Source organism: Eschscholzia californica, unplaced genomic scaffold (assembly GCF_041429995.1).
Source record: "Eschscholzia californica isolate CP2 unplaced genomic scaffold, dmEscCali1.0.p SCAF_5, whole genome shotgun sequence".
Classification (NCBI taxonomy): Eukaryota; Viridiplantae; Streptophyta; class Magnoliopsida; order Ranunculales; family Papaveraceae; genus Eschscholzia; species Eschscholzia californica.
Genome location: NW_028238472.1, coordinates 7,887,767 through 7,905,734, shown reverse-complemented (window position 1 = coordinate 7,905,734; position 17,968 = coordinate 7,887,767). Strand labels below are relative to the sequence as shown.

At 37.4% G+C, this 17,968-nt stretch overlaps 1 protein-coding gene across 1 annotated transcript; it reads right to left on the bottom strand.

Annotated features, from left to right (window-relative positions):
* Window positions 1–5,716: 5,716 nt before the first annotated feature.
* Window positions 5,717–11,769, bottom strand: BSK2 (BR-signaling kinase 2). Its single transcript, XM_086641491.1, has 9 exons — window positions 10,818–11,769; window positions 10,572–10,707; window positions 10,010–10,143; window positions 9,420–9,525; window positions 7,384–7,469; window positions 7,078–7,266; window positions 6,839–7,003; window positions 6,468–6,581; window positions 5,717–6,172 (listed from the first exon to the last, which is right to left on the bottom strand). Exons 1-9 carry the CDS (start codon window positions 11,118–11,120, stop codon window positions 5,921–5,923), a joined length of 1,485 nt encoding a protein of 494 aa, XP_086497617.1. The 5' UTR covers window positions 11,121–11,769; the 3' UTR covers window positions 5,717–5,920.
* Between the last annotated feature and the right edge of the window lie 6,199 nt (window positions 11,770–17,968).

Genomic DNA, 17,968 nt, shown 5'->3' with positions numbered 1-17,968 from the left:
TTCTTTCTCTATAGGTTCTTGAATAATTAAATTTATGAGGCTCACATGTATGGAAACCATAGAGGAGATGATTCTTAAGCATAAACACACAAGCCTAGTGGGTAACTAAAGTAATAGAAAAAACTCCCTGTGGTCTGACTTAATTACACTTTAGAAATCATCATTATTATAAAAGAAACAACAATTCCTATAACAAGGATGAAAAAAGTACAAAGTATGTAAAGAGCCCACAAGATTAAGAGTGTACATCAACATGTAAATAAGAAGACAAAGAAAGTGGAATTCCAACTAAGAAAAAGTTTCATATGTATATAATGTACTTGCTTGTTTGTGCATTGTCTTGTTTCTTATAAAAGGAGATCCCTAACAAAACAAATGTGTGAAAAGACAGTACTCATTTATAAAGTACATTTTATTCAAAGATATCATCATAGATAGTTCTTTTGATTTGGATAAAACAAGTAACAAATGAGTATGTTTTCACTACTCATATATCAGTTTCGATATGGGGACGATAAAGATTTTCTACTGACTGGCCGTCCCACGATTGAATACAAAAAAAATGAACCTTATGATCATTAGAGCAGAGCTCATCTGAAATTTCAAGTCATTACCATATCAGATTTGATGATGAGTATATGATTTTCCACGCGCGACATTTTAATGGTGATGTCCTTTCATCCACCAAGAGGTACCAAATATAGGATCCAATGAGATCTACTAGATTTGCCTGCAAAAACAAATCACAAACTTGATAAGACAATTCAACCATATAGACGCCCGACAATCTCAACCAATAAACTAAGTTACTTAGATGAAAACTTTGATAAGTAGATCTCTTTTCGAATTTCTTAGATAAGTTGAGCTCATGTCATGATCTTATTTCTTCTCAACTACCTAAACATTCTCAACCTGCAATACGAAAAACCGAGAAGCGATCCTAATTATAAGTTCTTAACTTGTCAGCATTCACAATGTTTGCTAAGAAAAACACTTGGAAAATGATTAGATTATGTATTTAGTGAAGTACTGGATTAGTTCCTTCACGAATTTTTATACAAATCAATTACTGTTAAAAATTACATGGTATGACAAGAAGACACGATACATTTTACTCAACGAAGTCGTAAAAATAATCATACACTTATACATTTGCAGTTATTTTCAAGTTTTGCATCAAAAGAAGCACGACCGACACCATCTATTATAAGCTTAGCTTGTTTTGAGCAAGAAGCTAGTAGAAGAAGTCTATGTTCTAGCTAATTCTTGATGGAGTCAATAGGTAAAGTGTTAGTATCTGGAGATTGCGTATATGAAATTGAGATCAGCTCAGACCAAGAAATTTCAGCTCCATCGTCATCTTTCACCTCTAATACTTTCGCACTTGTGGAGTCTTGAACTGGGACTTCGGACGTAAGCTTCTGATCGGGAACAGACTGAGAGATGGCAATAAGGGATTCCCTAACGAACTCCTGAGACTCCTTCCCATGGGCTTTGGTATCCATACAAGAATGATAGTTTCTCCTCTAGAGTTCCAGAAACCCATTGTTTTATTAAAGTGTATAACAGCAAATTAAAAAAATTGATGAACGCCAAACAGTTTATGGCAAAACATGTATCGAGAATACAGACTGACACCAAAAGCCAAGCTTAACGCAACGAGATCTACTTTCAAAGCAAAGCGATGAGGCGAATTACGTGCTTCCGTGTTAAGGCTACAAGCAGCAAGCTACAGCGAAAAGAAGCAAGCTTACAACTACAGTGAAGCGAGCCTATTAGAGAAAGCAGTAGCACCCTAGCCTTTTGAAGCAGGGTGCTAGTTGTAGCAGGTCTAACCTGCCACCCAATAACCAATTCGAATCATATTCAGAGTATTAATTCTGGGGAGGGATTTTTTTTTGAATAATTTGATTAAATTAATATGAGAAACATGCTGAAATACAAGGGCGCACTCGGCTATGAGGCCTAGAGCAAGACAAGAAAAACAAAAGAGCATCGCATAAGGGTCACAACAACGAACCCCCACAGACGACAAAACAGCATCCTTTAAAGCGACTCAACAAAAACATCCCAAGACTCAACCATGCAATTAAACGAAAATATTTTAGCCCACTTATACGATCTGCTCCAATGGTAAATAAGACATTTAGCCGCGAAGAAGATGTATTCTGGTGATCGGGGTTTATCTCTGAAAATTCCATCGTTTCTAGCACTCCAAATTGCCCATATGATTGCTTTAGGGATAAAGTTGAGGATAGCCTTCTTATGTTTACTACCCTTAATTCCTTTCCAAGCGAGCATGAGATCACTAATGGAGCTGGGGATACACCAGACAATCCCGATACTACTCATGAAACTGTTCCACACGTCCCTCGCCTTGTCACAATGGAGAAATATGTGCGAGGATGATTCTTCATCGTTCCCACAAAAACCGCAACGATTAGGCGAAATGAAACCTCGCTTTCTCAAGTTGTCCATGGTTGGAATCCTATCCCAAATCACATCCCATATGAACACACTCACCCTCATGGGTATATTCTTTCTCCAAACGTCTCTAAAAACCGGTTTAGTCTCCACCTCCTGGTTTGACAGAAGCGAGAACATCGCTCTTACTGATAAGTCTACCTTGCCCGGATCCGGGTTTGAAATCCATATCCTAGCGTCCGGACGACTGGTTAGGCAGAACGGTTCTAAGTCGTTTAAAAGACGAGTTGCCTCCTCCAACTCCCAATCATATAGCCCTCTCCTAAAATCCAACCTAATTCTGGGGAGGGATGGCAATCAGATTGTACCGGCCACGCGTGGGCTTGGCCTTTCTTGGGAACATGGAAAAGAATTCGAGTACCCGATTAGTTTGTTGGACCAAATCTGGCTGGCCATAAATGTAAATTGATGTCCTGGCCTGCCCAAGCCCGTAATATTTTTAGGCTAGAGCAAGCTCGCCCAAACTGTGATTCCTTAGCTAAGTTCCATTTACCTGTCTCAATTTTAAATATAATATGCGTCCATTTACCAACGATCCGAACAGAAACTGTTACCATTTGCAAAACCAGGCTCATCAACCCGACTCTCAGAGGTGCTATAACCTAAGGCCGACCGCCTAATGCATCCGGACTAGTCCGGGTATTAAACCATATCCGTTCACTCGGGTGCAAAAGGGCAACTTTGGATCTGGTCGGATGTTACCATTTATCGAGCTTATGGATAATTTCTTTCCTCTTCTATGATCAACATGGTGTTGTTGTGCTGGAAAATCAAATTTTCCATTGTAGCGCCGGAACTGAAACTCAGATATGAATTTCATAACCTAAAGTGCAAAGGAAGACAGCTGCTAGTATGAGTAAAATAAGGGACAGACAAGCTATTGATTTTTACAACTGTCATATGATATTTCCCCTTTGGAGCCGATTGACATGTAATATATCCTCCTCATGCTTCTGTAACTACGGATTCCTCGTATGCGTACTTTACTCTCAATTCTAGCCCCCTTCGAAGTTGATTTTGAGATACAAGTCCCCAATTTTTCATTACAAGTATGAAAATTTTCATTATGAATCCTGCCCATGTTTTCACAAATATCGGATTTGTCATGGGTGTATGAACTGCTGGGTTTGCTCCCCTTTCAAGCCGATCATCAAGAAAAATCATCACCGATGTTTTCGTCTTTGCTTCCTCCTTAAAGAACGACTTTTAGGTATGAACCATGGCATCTAACATGTTTGCATTGCCTAGTATGGAGATTTTTTTTTTTGGAACTGGACTACAAGAGTTGTCATTACAAGACATTGATACATCATGAAGAGATAATAGAAAGAGACATCAAGATTTCTGGACTGGAGTGAATGGAACACTATAACTGCCTGATTCCTGGAGTGAATGGAACACTATAAAGGCCATGTATATCTGCCCTTAAAGATCATCCCTAATGGGCTTAAAGCCCAACTAATCTACCTCTATGTTATTCATACCCAATTTCAATAAATCCTGGATTTCCACTTCCACGGGATCAAACCGGAGTGGGTGTCCAAGCACTACACCAAGAGGTGGTGGACTCCCAAGTACGGAGTTGTCATATGCATCACTAGCATTCCATTCTCTGCCAAGCCAATTTTCAGGTATTAATCCAAGTAATAACTTCAAATTACGGATTTGATCGTATGCAATATGAAAATGTCATGTTCCCTCCACTTTCAGGACGATTATCAGGTGCCAATCGTACCCATTTTCTCATAAGTATGGGAATGGGAATGGTCATATGCAGATATACTTGTAGGTTCCCTCCGTATTCTACTTCATGTTTTTGCTATCAAGCATGGAGTGCTTATATGCATCACCTCAAAATCCCTCCCCTTACAAGCCAATTTCAAGGTAATAAGCATACCCATGACTGCTGGGTGTTCTCCATCTTCGAGCCGATTTTCACCTATCTATCCTGCCCATGTTTTCAGCACCAAGTATTGGCCTTGTTCATATGCATCTCCTATTAGGAGGTCGTTCCCTTCCTATTGAAGCCTAAAATTCAGGTATGAACCCTACCCAACCATAATATTCTAAGAAGTATATATGGAAAATTGGAAATGATCATATGCAAATGTCTACTACTAGGTCTTGTTATATTTTCAGTTCTACTATGTTTTCATAACTATGGGACTCTGATATGATATGCTCATGAACTGTTTGATTCATGCTCATTACTTTCAAACAGATTTACATGTATGATTCCTTAATTCCATTATAAAAACATATCAATCATCAAAGTTTTGAGTCTCTGATCATTATTTTCAAATTAGAAAGCACAAAAGAATTGTTAATTTCCAGACAAGATATGAAAAATAGTTTTAAGATCAAGATAGTAGTATTATTTTTCACTATAAACAGGGAAAAGAAGATTAAGATCTTACCTTACTAATAGGGTGGCTAGATTTTCTATTGGGAAATCTGCTTCCAAATTTCTTCTTCTCTCTCTCTCTCTCTCTCTCACAACCACTTGAGGAAATGCTGACTTGTTCATGAGTCAAACCATGAAATCTTTATAAAATTGTTTTCTTGACCAGTTAGCACGTTTAAATTTTCTTGTTTTCTTATTTTTATTTCTTTGTTCAGAGAGAGTGACTTTCTTTTATTTCCTTTCTTTATTAAAAAGTCCACATTATATTATACTTATTGATTTAAAATGGTATGATACATGTTAGTCCATTCTTCTAGACATTCCAAAATTCTAGATATACAACACAAGTGGTCTGGCACAACCTTTGGTTGCAATGGTAAGAGGTATAATCTTCTACTTTAAAGGTCAACGGTTCGAGGCACACGCTGAACAATTTAAAAAAAAAAAGTACGACTGTTGCAAGTGACGAACAAGATACTTCTACCGGGATCAAGACCTAAAAGAGATAAGAGGGGGATAAAACCCACTACAACAAAGACTCATTTGCATCTTTTCTTTACAAGTTATACCCAAATAAATAAGATAAAAGTTGCAGTGGATTACGTTTCAGAAAAAAGACATGCAAATGTCTTAGCCCTTACGGTTGGTTGCTTATTGGCAACAAAATTGGCTAGCCTCATAACATAGCTATAAGGCGTTAAATGCAAGGTTACTACCACCCAAACAAGTTTTGTTCTTTCTCCAACCGAGCACAAGAGTTGAACACTTCCATTAGAAAACTAGGAGTTCAAAGATAGAAAGAGAACCAGGTAAGCAAACAGTGAAATATGATTCATAATTCTAGACTACTTATTTCTATATTCTTAAAGCAACTTTATACATTATTCTAACTATTTTGTTAACAGCATATATGTGCTTCAATCTTAAGTCTCATTAGGAGCATGAACAGAAGTTGTCAGAGAACCGAAGGAGATTAAACCCTACTTAGAGAGATAGAGAGAGAGAGAAAGAGATAGAGAACTACATGGGTTCTCAATTTCGCCAACTATTCTGTTTCTTTGCTTCGAATGTAGCTCCATCGTTTAGCATATCTTGAGCATCGGTTTCCATTCCAAGTTTCGAAAGTGCAAGAGCTTGTAGGTAGAATGCAGTCGGCCACTCAGGCATACATACTTGAGCTTGCATTGCGTCACGCAGAGCAAGTTCTGGTTGCCCATTCATCAGGTACGATAGTGCTCGCCTTGCGAAAACAGTAGCTGATGGAACTGGCATCATCACTGCTAACTGTATTTGTAGATGGAAAATACATCATTATTCAAAAATCAGCATCTATTTTTGAAAAAAGACAATTAAGGTAGAGTGTGAATCCCCACATTGACAAAAAAAAACTAAATATATGAATGCAGGGTTAGCAAGAGCGGTAAAAATAACTTGGCGGAAACTCGTATATGTCACCCTATGAAACCGTTGCAGCTAGTGGTCCATGTTTGTCTCTGCTCGGGCCAAAAAGGTCAGGCTGACCTTTAAAAGTAAGAAGTACAAGCCCTTTGCAGTAAAAAAAAAAGAGAACTGATTATACCTTCGAGTAATAATCAATGGCACTCTTGAAATCTTTGTCTCTAAATGCAATATCTCCAAATTTTTTTGTATTTAACATCTCTTGCACCTGCTGCGTCCATTCTTGAAAGGAAAGCTTCACAACAGGAGCATAATCTTAGCAAAATACACAAACGAGATATGAAATTGCAATGAATAAGTACAACTAGCTAATGGAAAACTATTCAATTCATATAAAACGATGTTATAGATATTAGTGGACAACCGCAACCGACTCATTAATTTTAGATAGTGTAAATTGGGAGGAGAAATACGGTTTCATTCATTATGGAGGAAATTGTTATCATGCTATAGGGTAGGAAGAAAAATAGCCACAGGAAGCTTCATTTTCACCTCATTTTCAGCACCTTCTTCATCCTTGTAACCTGTTTTAAGCAAGATATCATGCACAGCAGTAAGATCCATCCTTGCACAAGCCTTTCCAAGCGGAGAAAGCAAGGCGGGTAAGGGTGCTGCTGCTGCTGCTTTTTGGAGGCCCATTAGAACAAATGAGGTCACCTGATGGTCCAAAAGTGTGCAAATTAAGTAGAGGGTTATATATTCAATACCAAACCTAGTGATAAATTACTTACATCTGTCTGCTTTTGAAGAGGGTCTACTGCTGTAAGAAGAAATTTGGTAGTTGGTCGGTCTCTAGCCTCAGACTGAAGACATTTCGAAGCAAGTTCAACCAACTTTGTAGCATCTTCATTAGCATACTGTCCTTCTAAGGATGAGTCCATCACAACCAATACATTCTTCCCCCTTATTAAGTCCAAGGCCTGATGAATTCATAAGTGTTAAAAAGACAACTAGAAGAAACTAGACAATACTAAGAAGTGGGAAGCATATTATTTGGTTTAGAAGGTGGGGAAATAAATGGAGTTGATGTTTCTTACATGGCTTGGAGGGATATGCTTCCCACTTAAAAGGTCTAGAAGAACGGTTCCATAACTATAAATCACACTCTCAGGGATAACTCTACCTGCAAAATTTTAGCACCCAAAGTCAAGTCTAACAATGATTGATTCAAAACCATCATATAATAATTTACCGAACAAACTGCAAAACGCAAATCTTGAAAATTGACGTTGTTCTAGGGAGAAATGAAGATATTACAACTAGAAACAAATCACAGCTTCTCACTGCGCAAGAGACTGAGGTATGATTTGATTTAAGGTGTAAACCTTATCATGCCAGCATTTGTAACTTCACAAAACAGATGGTAAAAGGTTACGCACAGTACATGCCGCATTTGACTTCTTCTGAGATTTTCCCTTCAATGACCACTCTTACATTTTTGTGTTAACCAGGAAAGGTTTTTCCTCCACTGCAAGAAATCTCACTATTCCTCCTTCCTAACCTCTTGATCCGCTACCCATACTAGTTTATAAGATAGAGAAGACAAGAAAAATGCAAAAAAGAACCAGGTAACCGATAAGAGAACTTTTCCGGATTATCCAGAATAATTGTTCTCCACACCCCCTAACGAAACTCTCGTGTCCTCAGTCTTTATGCCTCTTAGGTGATCCACTTTCATGATCCTTTATATTTAACAACTGGATCACAACCATAGCCGGTATTTGTTTTTTGAGAAACTGAAGTCTGAAAGTAATATAATTAGGCCATTGCTTTGTAACATCCAACTTTGGTTCCGGGGCATGTAGACTTTGGTCAATCAAGTTTGACCCTAATTGACTTAGAAATCCAGATTTCAACTTGTTTGTGTTTTACCCCCTAATCTTCATCTTCACCACCAACCCCGATCAGCACCACCATTTCCGACCATCACTATCACCATCGGCCACAGCCACCACCACCAATTTTCTCTCTTTGTCATCTCCATCTATTTTGGCAAAGGGAAGGGTTCCCTTCACGGAAACCCCTTCGTCTAAGAAGGGCAATCTGTCTCCTTCTCAGACAAAGGGGTTCCAGCGAAGGAACATTTCCCTTTGCAGGAATAGAGAGATAGAGAATTTGACGAGAGAGACAGAGATTAGTTGTGGTCGGTGGTGGTGGTAACGGTCGAAAGTGTGATGTGGTGGTCAGGTGTGGTGGTGAAGTGGAGGTCAGGAGGTAAAACACAAACAAGTTGATTTTGGACTCAAAATCAAGTTGCGCTCTAAGTCAAGTTTTAATTGTTGCGTCGTTTGTCCTCCCAATGAAGTTATATCCTACAACAAGTTTTCAAATCGAATACATGCGTTTCTCGCTAAAGAAGTAGGTCTGAATTTGAGGAGAAAATTTGTTTTAAGCTCTGATTCTACTAGAGGGGCAAGTGTGTGCAACATCTCAAACTGTTGAAGTACATAAAAAAAAGCCGGATGCAGAGGGATCTTCAAAAAGAACGAACACAAGCTTAGACCAATTGTAACAGTGTGACTATTCAGAACTCTGGGTATTTATAAAAACATTTAGCTAGAGGTGTTTCAAAATTAGAGGTGAAAAAGAAGAGAAACGTTTGCCCATTTCAAACATGTAGGTTATATAATCAATATAGTCGTATAGATAGTCAAATTAAACTTCAATGATGTGTGACAAAGCCTAGGAAAAAAAAAGACACAAACAGTCAAACATTGAATACTTGATGGCAATACCGTATCAATATAGACATAGTCAAACTACAAGTAAGGCATTAATCACGAGAACTTTGGACTATTCCTGTGAAGGTCATCTACCAACAAACTCAATGCTAATTCTTGTAGTGTGTCATACAAATAAATGAAGGTCATTCACCGACAACCTATGCTCGTAATAGTAAGTGGAATTTGAAATTAGACACTAATCATTCATAATTTTGCAAGCTAAATTAAAGCTTGTTTGGACTTGAAACAAAAGATAGGGAAGTACTGCAAAAGTAGACGGACCAAAACTCCATAAGATATTCAAAACACCAACACGACTTGCATAGTGTAAATGATATTTGTGAGCTTACCTGTTCTCAAGAATTCTGGAGGAGTATAAGCTAGATTTGTGCTGTAGCTCTTCCCATCTCGACTATTTTTCATTAGGCCGAAACTAGACAAACGAGGATCTCCTTCCTGAAATGAAAATTAATTTACAAAATCGCTAAAACCTCTGCTATATAGCATCCATACAAAACATGTTCCTCGGCAATCTTAAATTATAATGCTTCATTAGGGCCATCTAAAGAACTCCCAGATAAATCGATATTTAAAATTAAGAGAACATAAAACTTCAGAGGAGAATCACAAAATTCTATTCCAATAACTACATGAAGTCACTGGTCACTACTGAAACATCATGAAGTGAATACATTAAGTAAGATGAAGAAAGAATGAGTGAACACATACATATACACATACACTTGGTTTGTATAATGTATCTCATACGTCACATATGCAAACTTTCACTTCAAAAGGATGTGCATGATAAGGAACAGGCAAAATTTTACATACGAAGAACCAGAACTGCTTCAAGATTCGAGCAATTAATTCAAAGCTACAGTACAAAATATTTACATATAACAGTATAAATTGGTGACTTTTTTCATATGGTATATACCTCATCAAAGAGAACTCTATATGCATTCAGATCATGATAGATATTCCGATTCTGAGTATTACAATGATCAAGTGCCTCTGCAATAAAATTTGCAACCCTCAATCGCATTACCCATGGCAATGGCTGCTTGTCCCCTGAAACAAAAACAAACACACATTACCATCAACATCAAACAAGCCACAAACACAGACGGATTCCTACTTTTAGTTTTCTGTTCTTTGCATTTTCTCCTTTAATGGGTAAAGGATGAAACAAAATTGAAGAACAAAGAATTGGAAATCAGCAAACAACTGAAATCTATAGAAAAGCATTTAAATCAAGACATTCAATGACAAATCTTAGACTACAATTGCTAAAGAAGTTAACTAATGTGACCAAAATCACTCGGATAGTCGGATACCCAATCGCACTTCAAGCACAGTAAAATAAATCCTGAAAAACACTAACTTAGACACAAAGAACAGCATGCCCTAAGTTTCTGACTTTGTAAACCCTAGTTTTCAACTCAAAAGCAACTTGAGATATAAAAATCAATCAAATTTTAAAAATGAAGATCTCATACAGTGAAAGAGATGCTTAGAAAGAGTATCGTTAGGCATAAATTCAGCTACTAACAGCCGTTCATCTCCTTCAGCACAGCATCCAATCAAATTTACTAATCTCTTGTGCCGTACTTTTCCAACCCCTGAAGCTTCCGCCTAAAATCAAATTTATACCAAAAATGGAGTTATTAGCCTAATCAAGAATAACTTGAAAACTCAAAAATCAAACCTAAAAATGGAAAAAGAAAAAAAAGATAAGAACTCACCACAAACTGTTGAGAATCAGGCCAAGATTGTCTTGAAAATCGTTTAACAGCTACTAATCGACCATTTTCAAGCTTTCCTTTGTAAACAACGTTAGGAGCTTTTTCACCACTTTCAGATACAATACGATCGGAACTGAATCCATTAGTTGCATTTCTAAGTTCAGATAGTCCGTACTCTTTGAAAACAGGAACTTGATCTTCATCAATATGGTCTCCGTTAGCTAGATCTGGTTTTTCAGTTGGTAAAGAACCTCCTTCATCAGGTGATTGAAGGTGACTGGTTTTGGACTGGAAGCAGCCCATTTTACTCAAACCATATGAAACCTAACAAATCCAAAGAAGTAATAATAACAGTAGTAGTAATAGTACTGAAAACTGTAGTTTCTCTCTCTCTCTCTCTCTCTCTCTCTCTCTTAAAAAAAAAACTCTAATCTGCCATGAAAAAGAAAAAAAGCTTCTGACGTTTGAACTGAAAAAATGAAGCTTGGAAAATCTGAATCCTCCTTTCTGGAAAAGATTTCTTTTTAGGCGGGGAAATGAAATGCCTACTTTTAGAGAGAGAAAGAGAAGATTGTTGTTAGAGAGAGTTTTTTACTGTTTTAGAGAGAGAAAGTAGTAATGATGGTGATGTATGGAGTTTGGGTGAGACTTGAGAGAGAGGACCTCACGTGATTGTAGATGATAGAACACGTGATACGGAGAGAGAGCAGACAGGACACGAAGAAAATGAAATATGAGAGTTTCTCTCTCTCTCTCTCTCTTTCTTTCTACAGTTTCCTCTGTTGTGTTTTCTTTCGTTTTTTTGGGGCGTTTTTTCGGAGAGAGAGAGAGAGAGAGAAAAAGTTTTTCTCTGCAAGACACAATGTTATGGCAGCTTTACTTCAACAAGTTTCTGCTGTACGTTTGTTGAGCCATTATTTTGCTCCACTTTCCAAAGAGGTAAGAGATGCTCTGCATCACGGAATACACCGTTAGAGCAAGTCCAATCCCAGCCTGTCTTAGGCCGAAAAAACCACTTTTTCACCCAAAATTATTGGCCTCAGCTCAGCCTCTAAAATTCAGCTCCAACCCCCGCCTCTCTTGAGGCCGAAAATTTGTTCATGTGGGAAACGCGTGTGTGCACTTTTAGTTGGTGTGCGAAAAACGTGTGTGATTTTATGTATATATAAAATACGTGTTTGAACTATTTTTCGAAAAAAAATATATTCGGGGACCGACATTTGGTGGGATGTATTTTAATTACTAATATTTATGTTTTTCTAGAATTTAAAAAAAAAAAATTAAAACTAATTAGAATTACAAAAAATGTATTTTGATTTTTAAGTTATTTATAATTTTTTAATTATTTTTAATTGTTTAAAAAAAAATAAAAAAAACAAACAGATCTGGCCGTTGGATAAACCAACGGCCAGATCTGTCCCCCAAGTGACCGTTGGGGCCCCAACGGTCACTTGGGGCCTCCATTCAGTCGCCCCTAATGTTAGGGGCGACTGAATGGCCGACCCCAGTCTCCGCTCCAAGTGGCTGGGCTTGGAGCGGGGGGCTGAGGCCATAAATTTGAATTTATGGCCTCAGCCCGGCTGGGGTTGGACATGCTCTTAATATGAATAGGGAGTGCCTATAGGCGCTCCTGTTTTTTTTTTGGTAGGGGTGATTCTTTCTTCGTGCCCCCCCCCCCCCCTGGACTAGTCAAGTTCCATGACACTCTGATTGCCTGGTCTGTGGGTTTCGTACTGAGCAGCCCCATGGACTAGTCAAGTTCCAGGGTACTTGAACGGTCTGGTCCGTGGGTCTCGGATTGCTCAGTCCGGCAACGCAAAATGTCAAAAGTAAAAGCGGGCCTGAGTATATAGGAGAGATGTCCAATGAATAATGGAAACCAAGGTAATGATTTGGTCAAAATCTTTAGGCACCCAATATAGATCACATAGTTAAAGGAAGAAGGGGGCGCCTAACATAATTGGTGTAGGCGCCTCATTTATGCACAAGGCCTTCTCAAATTTTGGATGTAAAAGGGTGCCTACAGCAATTATGTTGGGCGTCAACACAACTTCTAAAGTTAGAAAAACCATTTTCAGTTTGGGAGTTCCATCATTTTGAAACTCCAAGGTTTCCGATATGCTAGTTTTAAAGGCGCCTATGTAAGTGTTATAGGCGCCTCCCTGAAGGCAAATTTGAGAGGAATCTTGTGAAGGAAGGAGACGCCTATAACACTTACGAGAGGCCCCTATAAAACTTCCCTTCCAACATTTTTTCCTTTGTTCTCTACCATCTTTTTTTCTCCTTATGTTTGCACCATATGGTTTGGAATCATCCGGCCGTGCAAAAATTTCTTTTTTTACAAAAGTCACTGTAAGTGTTTATAATGAATGATAACTTTTATATCGCCTTGGCCCCTGAGTAAATTTTAGTTTGCTATTTTAGACATCGCATATAAATAATCTTATATTTAGATTTACACAACAAAAACTAAAATATGGTTGATATCATTTTAGTAATTTTATTCATAAATCCTTAATGCATTGTGTATATATTGAATGGTCAATGTTTTGGGAAACAATAGAACCCCGCCTCGCAACATTCATACTCCACGGCCATTCAAATCTCTCATTCCCTTTTACTTCTTTAGATGTGCTCTTTAAATAATCCGAAACTCTAATTTTACAAATAAAATCTACAAACAACAACAAAAGATTTCACAACATGTGCCTCTGTTACATTTGAGGACAAGAATCAAATTTCGTCTTTTTTTTCACTTTCTCCTTGAAAGGGAAATGAACTCAATTTTATTTCTTTCAGAGAGAGACAACAGTACTGGTGACAAGTTCAGTTGGAGCAGAACACGATGATTTGTTATAGCGGTAACAAATGTTTTTAGAGAAATAATGTCCGGCGCTACTTTGACACTCCAACTTCACAAGGAAACACATCCAACTGTTAACCATTATGAACATCATAGAGAAAGACAATGTCGGCCGGAGTTGATATGTAACTCGCGAGAGTTGATGGTGAAGGTTAGCGGAGTTGATGGTAAAGGTCGTCGTAGTTGATGGTGTAAGTGGGAGGGGAAGACGGGGGAAGAAGAAATTGAGAAGTAAAAAGAGATTAAGAGTGGGTGATGTTTGGAGAAAACAAAAAGTTAGAAAAACTATTTTGTTTCCACCCAAAAATTTATACCCGCAAGATTTCTTTATTTCCTAAAACATCGACCATAGCGAAATATGTTAGCCTTGAATTTGGATTTTGAAAAATGTAACAATTTTTTCATGCTGACATGTATGGAAATTTTTTATTTTATAATAATTATTGTACCCCTATTTTGAAAAGGTCCCTTTTGTTTAATAGTTTGATCTAAGTTTTTGAATGAACCTCTTCAACAAAAAAAAAAGAAATTGAATGAACGGATACCTTCAATGTGCATTTTATAGTTTGTATTTTTTTTTTGTTAATTAAGAAAAGAATGTTGTGGGTGGGACTCGATCCCTTGCACTCAATATTAAAATCTAACCCTTCACCAACTAAGCTAGAAATGAATTGTGCATTTTATGGTTTGTATTTGATAACCCTAATATTGCTAACCACGTTGAAGAATGTTTTCACGGTTAAATATTCTTCTCATGTTTATTTGATATGATAATCAAAATTTACTTAGATGCCGATAGAATTTTCGAGTTTGTATTGAGTATCTATGTTCCTCTTGACCATATTTAAGAAATTGATTGCAGCACATATGTAATGAAATGTGACTTCAAAACTAACCAATATTTAAGATCAATAGCTAATAAAAAAAAGCGTGTGTCCGACAAATCAAAAAATGATGTCCACAAATCAAATTGGGTTAATTTCGTTTTACCCATAATTTGTGACTAACTCATCGTTTTAATTCCGATAAGTATCTGGGCTTCCTATTTGGCTTATGTAAGTGTCTAGATTTCCCATTTAGCGTTCGTAAGTGTCTGGGTTTCTTATTTAGCCCCCAAACTATGTCAAACCTCCCAAAACGGTGAATGGTCACAAATTGTGGGGCAACCCAAAATTAACCCATAAAACTAACTTGTTTCTAAAGGTTTATCATGGTCGTGGTGGGTTGTGTTGCCAATCCTAATGGGTCGTTGTTGACGTGTCTGGGGATTTAAAATCCCCGACACACCACGACCCGACTCGATTGACTCGTCGTGACGGATCAACACGACACGTGTTCTTCCTTTCGTATCGTGTTGTGTTTCCTTATAAACATGTTTTGACGATCTGTTTCTGGACTGACGCAACACATTAGCCACCACTACTGAAAATTGATTAGTCAATGTGTCTGTTTCAAGGAGGATGCATACCTTCTTAATTAATAGAAAATATTATTTTGCATAGCTCAAGTAAGTAAAATAATAGTCTGCAGGTTCATTTTTTTTGAAACAACATGATTACATGAGTACAATAGAAAATCATACATCATACATAATTTAGCTTTGAAACATCATTAGAATGAAATATGTTCATAACAACCTTAGAACTATCTTATAGACACTTATACACCCTATAAGCCATACAAACTAACATAAGTGCCATTATTTATAACGTTAATAACACAACTTCAAAAAATCATGGATTTCTACATCTAATGAGAATGGAACTGGATGACCTCTAAATTTTTGGAATGAACGACCAGTCGCTGTACAAAGACATATTAGACCTGGTTTTTATTTAGGGAGATTTGCTGTTTGGACCCCCTTTCTTATAATTGACTTGCTGTTTGGACTCCCTTTTTCCAGTGTTGCACTTTGGACTCCCTTTTGACGGAATATTCTGAGAATATTCTATCTCTAAAGTTATACTTAAAAAAAATTCCAACTTTACCCTTACACAATTAATATTGCAATTTGGACCCCTTAATTTATTTAACTCAATTGCATAGTCCAAAGAAAATTTCTCCAATCCCTCACTTTCTCTCTCTAAACTTGGGTTTCAATACAAGTCTGATACCATCTCATTCTCATTACACTTGTTTCCAAAGTTTACTATGGGAGATATATTCACAATTCCCAAGTTTGATCTTCGTCAAATCGTTTCATACCCTATGGTTGATGTTCACCCAAACTTTTCAGTTCGTACTTTAAGTTTACAACTGTGACATTCCTTACATTCTCCTCTAATTACAGGAAGAACATGATCTCCTGGTTCACCCTTTGTTACTCCTTCACCAACACCCTCAACAATCCTAAACAACCTATCAAATTTTGGGGGGGAAAAAATCAGATTCTGGATCAGATTTTGGTTATTTTCCTATAATGAACCATTGGTTTTGATGATTTAATTTCTTACCCTCCTGCTTCATGGGGGTCGACCCTCTAAAATTTTGATAGTTTTTTTTGTTTTATTAGCATGAGATTTATAAGACCACCCTAAAAAAAACTAATTCCACTACTGAGTATCTCTTTCTCTTATTCTCTCTCTCTCTCTCGAAATGAAATAAAAGGTGTAACCTTTGCTTCGCAGAACTAAACATCAGTGTGACAAAGTGACGTGAAGAAAATACTCACCCGAACCTCCATCACAAGTGGCTTCTCTTCTTCCCATGCAACAACAATTACACCCACCAAAAGATAAACTAAATTCATGATTTGTTTGTTGGTATTCAATTTTCAGAATTCTAGTGAGAGAGAGAAAGAAAGAAAGAGTGTTCAACAAAAAAAAAAAAAAAAAAAAAAAAAAAAAAGAAAGAAAGAGTGGGTTAGGTTAGTAGAGGGCAAAATAGTACTTTTTTCTGTCATCTAGTTTTAAAATGTTATATTTAACAAAAAGGGAGTCCAAAGTGCAACACTGGAAAAAGGGAGTCCAAACAACAAGTCAATTATAAGAAAGGGAGTCCAAACAGCAAATCTCCCTTTTATTTATGTACTCATGTATTCATGCTTAATACCCATATAAGATATGTATGTGTGAGAGGTAGTTTCTAAGTTTCTAAAAGTGGACATTGGCGGTTTAATTGGCTATGGTCGGTGGATATCCAAAGTTGGATATAGGCGGTTTGGCAATTGACACCAAAATTTAGAAACCTAAGTAATTTAGAAACCAAAGTTCCTTTTTATGGGGCTTGATATCCTATATAAATAGGGGTCTTGAGTCTTTGTGAAATCACCAACACAAGCAACAACAACTCTTCTTTAGAGAGCTAGAGAGAGAGCAAGAGTGAGAGAAATTTTTCATAGTTTTTGAGCGGTGTTAAATTTCTCGGTCGTCGAAGATTTAGTATAGAAGGTTAATTTCTATATGGTACCATCTTGGGACGAACTTGCGGGTTGTGTTAGTCGTCTTCATCTATCCTTCAATAAAGATTTCTTGTTCGCCCGAGGACGTAGGCTTTAAAGCCGAACCTCGTTAAATTCTGTTCGCATATTTGATTTTGACTTAGCTTTTCGATTAATCTTCATAATCGGATCAATTTCTAGGATAGGTTCGATAGCTTCCGCGACTTTCAGTTATAACAATTGGTACCAGAGCCTTGTTGAGATTGAACGAAGAGAAGATGGGATCGAGAAGTGGTACGGTCAAAGCAGGGAAATATGAGATAGAGAAGTTCAATGGGAAAAACGATTTTTCTTATTGGCGGATGCAGATGAAGAATCTGTTAATCTCGCAGAAATTACACAAGACGTTGACGGGAAAGAAACCAGGAGATATGTCAGATGAGGATTGGGAAGAGTTAGATCTCGAAGCACGGGCTACCATTATGTTGTGTCTTGAGAGGGACGTGGCGTTCCTAGTAGACGAAGAAACAACGGCGGCGGGTGTGTGGTTAAAGCTAGAAAGCAGTTTCATGACGAAAACTTTAACAAATCGGGTCTACTTAAAATCCAAATTATTCACATGTAGAATGGAAGAGGGTTCTTCTATTCAGGAATATGTGAATAGGTTTGACAGGATTATCTCAGATTTGAAGGATATTGATGTTAAGGTTGAGGATGAGGACCAAGCCCTCATATTGTTACTTTCATTGCCTAAATCCTATGAGAACCTTGTTCAAACTTTGATGCTTGTTGGTGACAGTTTAAGCATGGAAGAGACGAGAAATTCGCTATTAGCGGATGACCTTCGTAAGGTTGCTACTAGCAGTATGGCGTCGGGTGGAGTAGACAAGGAACAAGCACAAGGGTTGT

Excerpts from the sequence above, each read along its gene's own strand:
- BSK2 (XM_086641491.1), bottom strand. The coding sequence starts at position 11,120 with ATGGGCTGCTTCCAGTCCAAAACCAGTCACCTTCAATCACCTGATGAA. Across the intron at positions 9,526-10,009 it reads ATAGAGTTCTCTTTGATGAG|GAAGGAGATCCTCGTTTGTC; the intron begins GTATATACCATA and ends TTTTCATTTCAG. Across the intron at positions 7,267-7,383 it reads AGCATATCCCTCCAAGCCAT|GCCTTGGACTTAATAAGGGG; the intron begins GTAAGAAACATC and ends TGAATTCATCAG.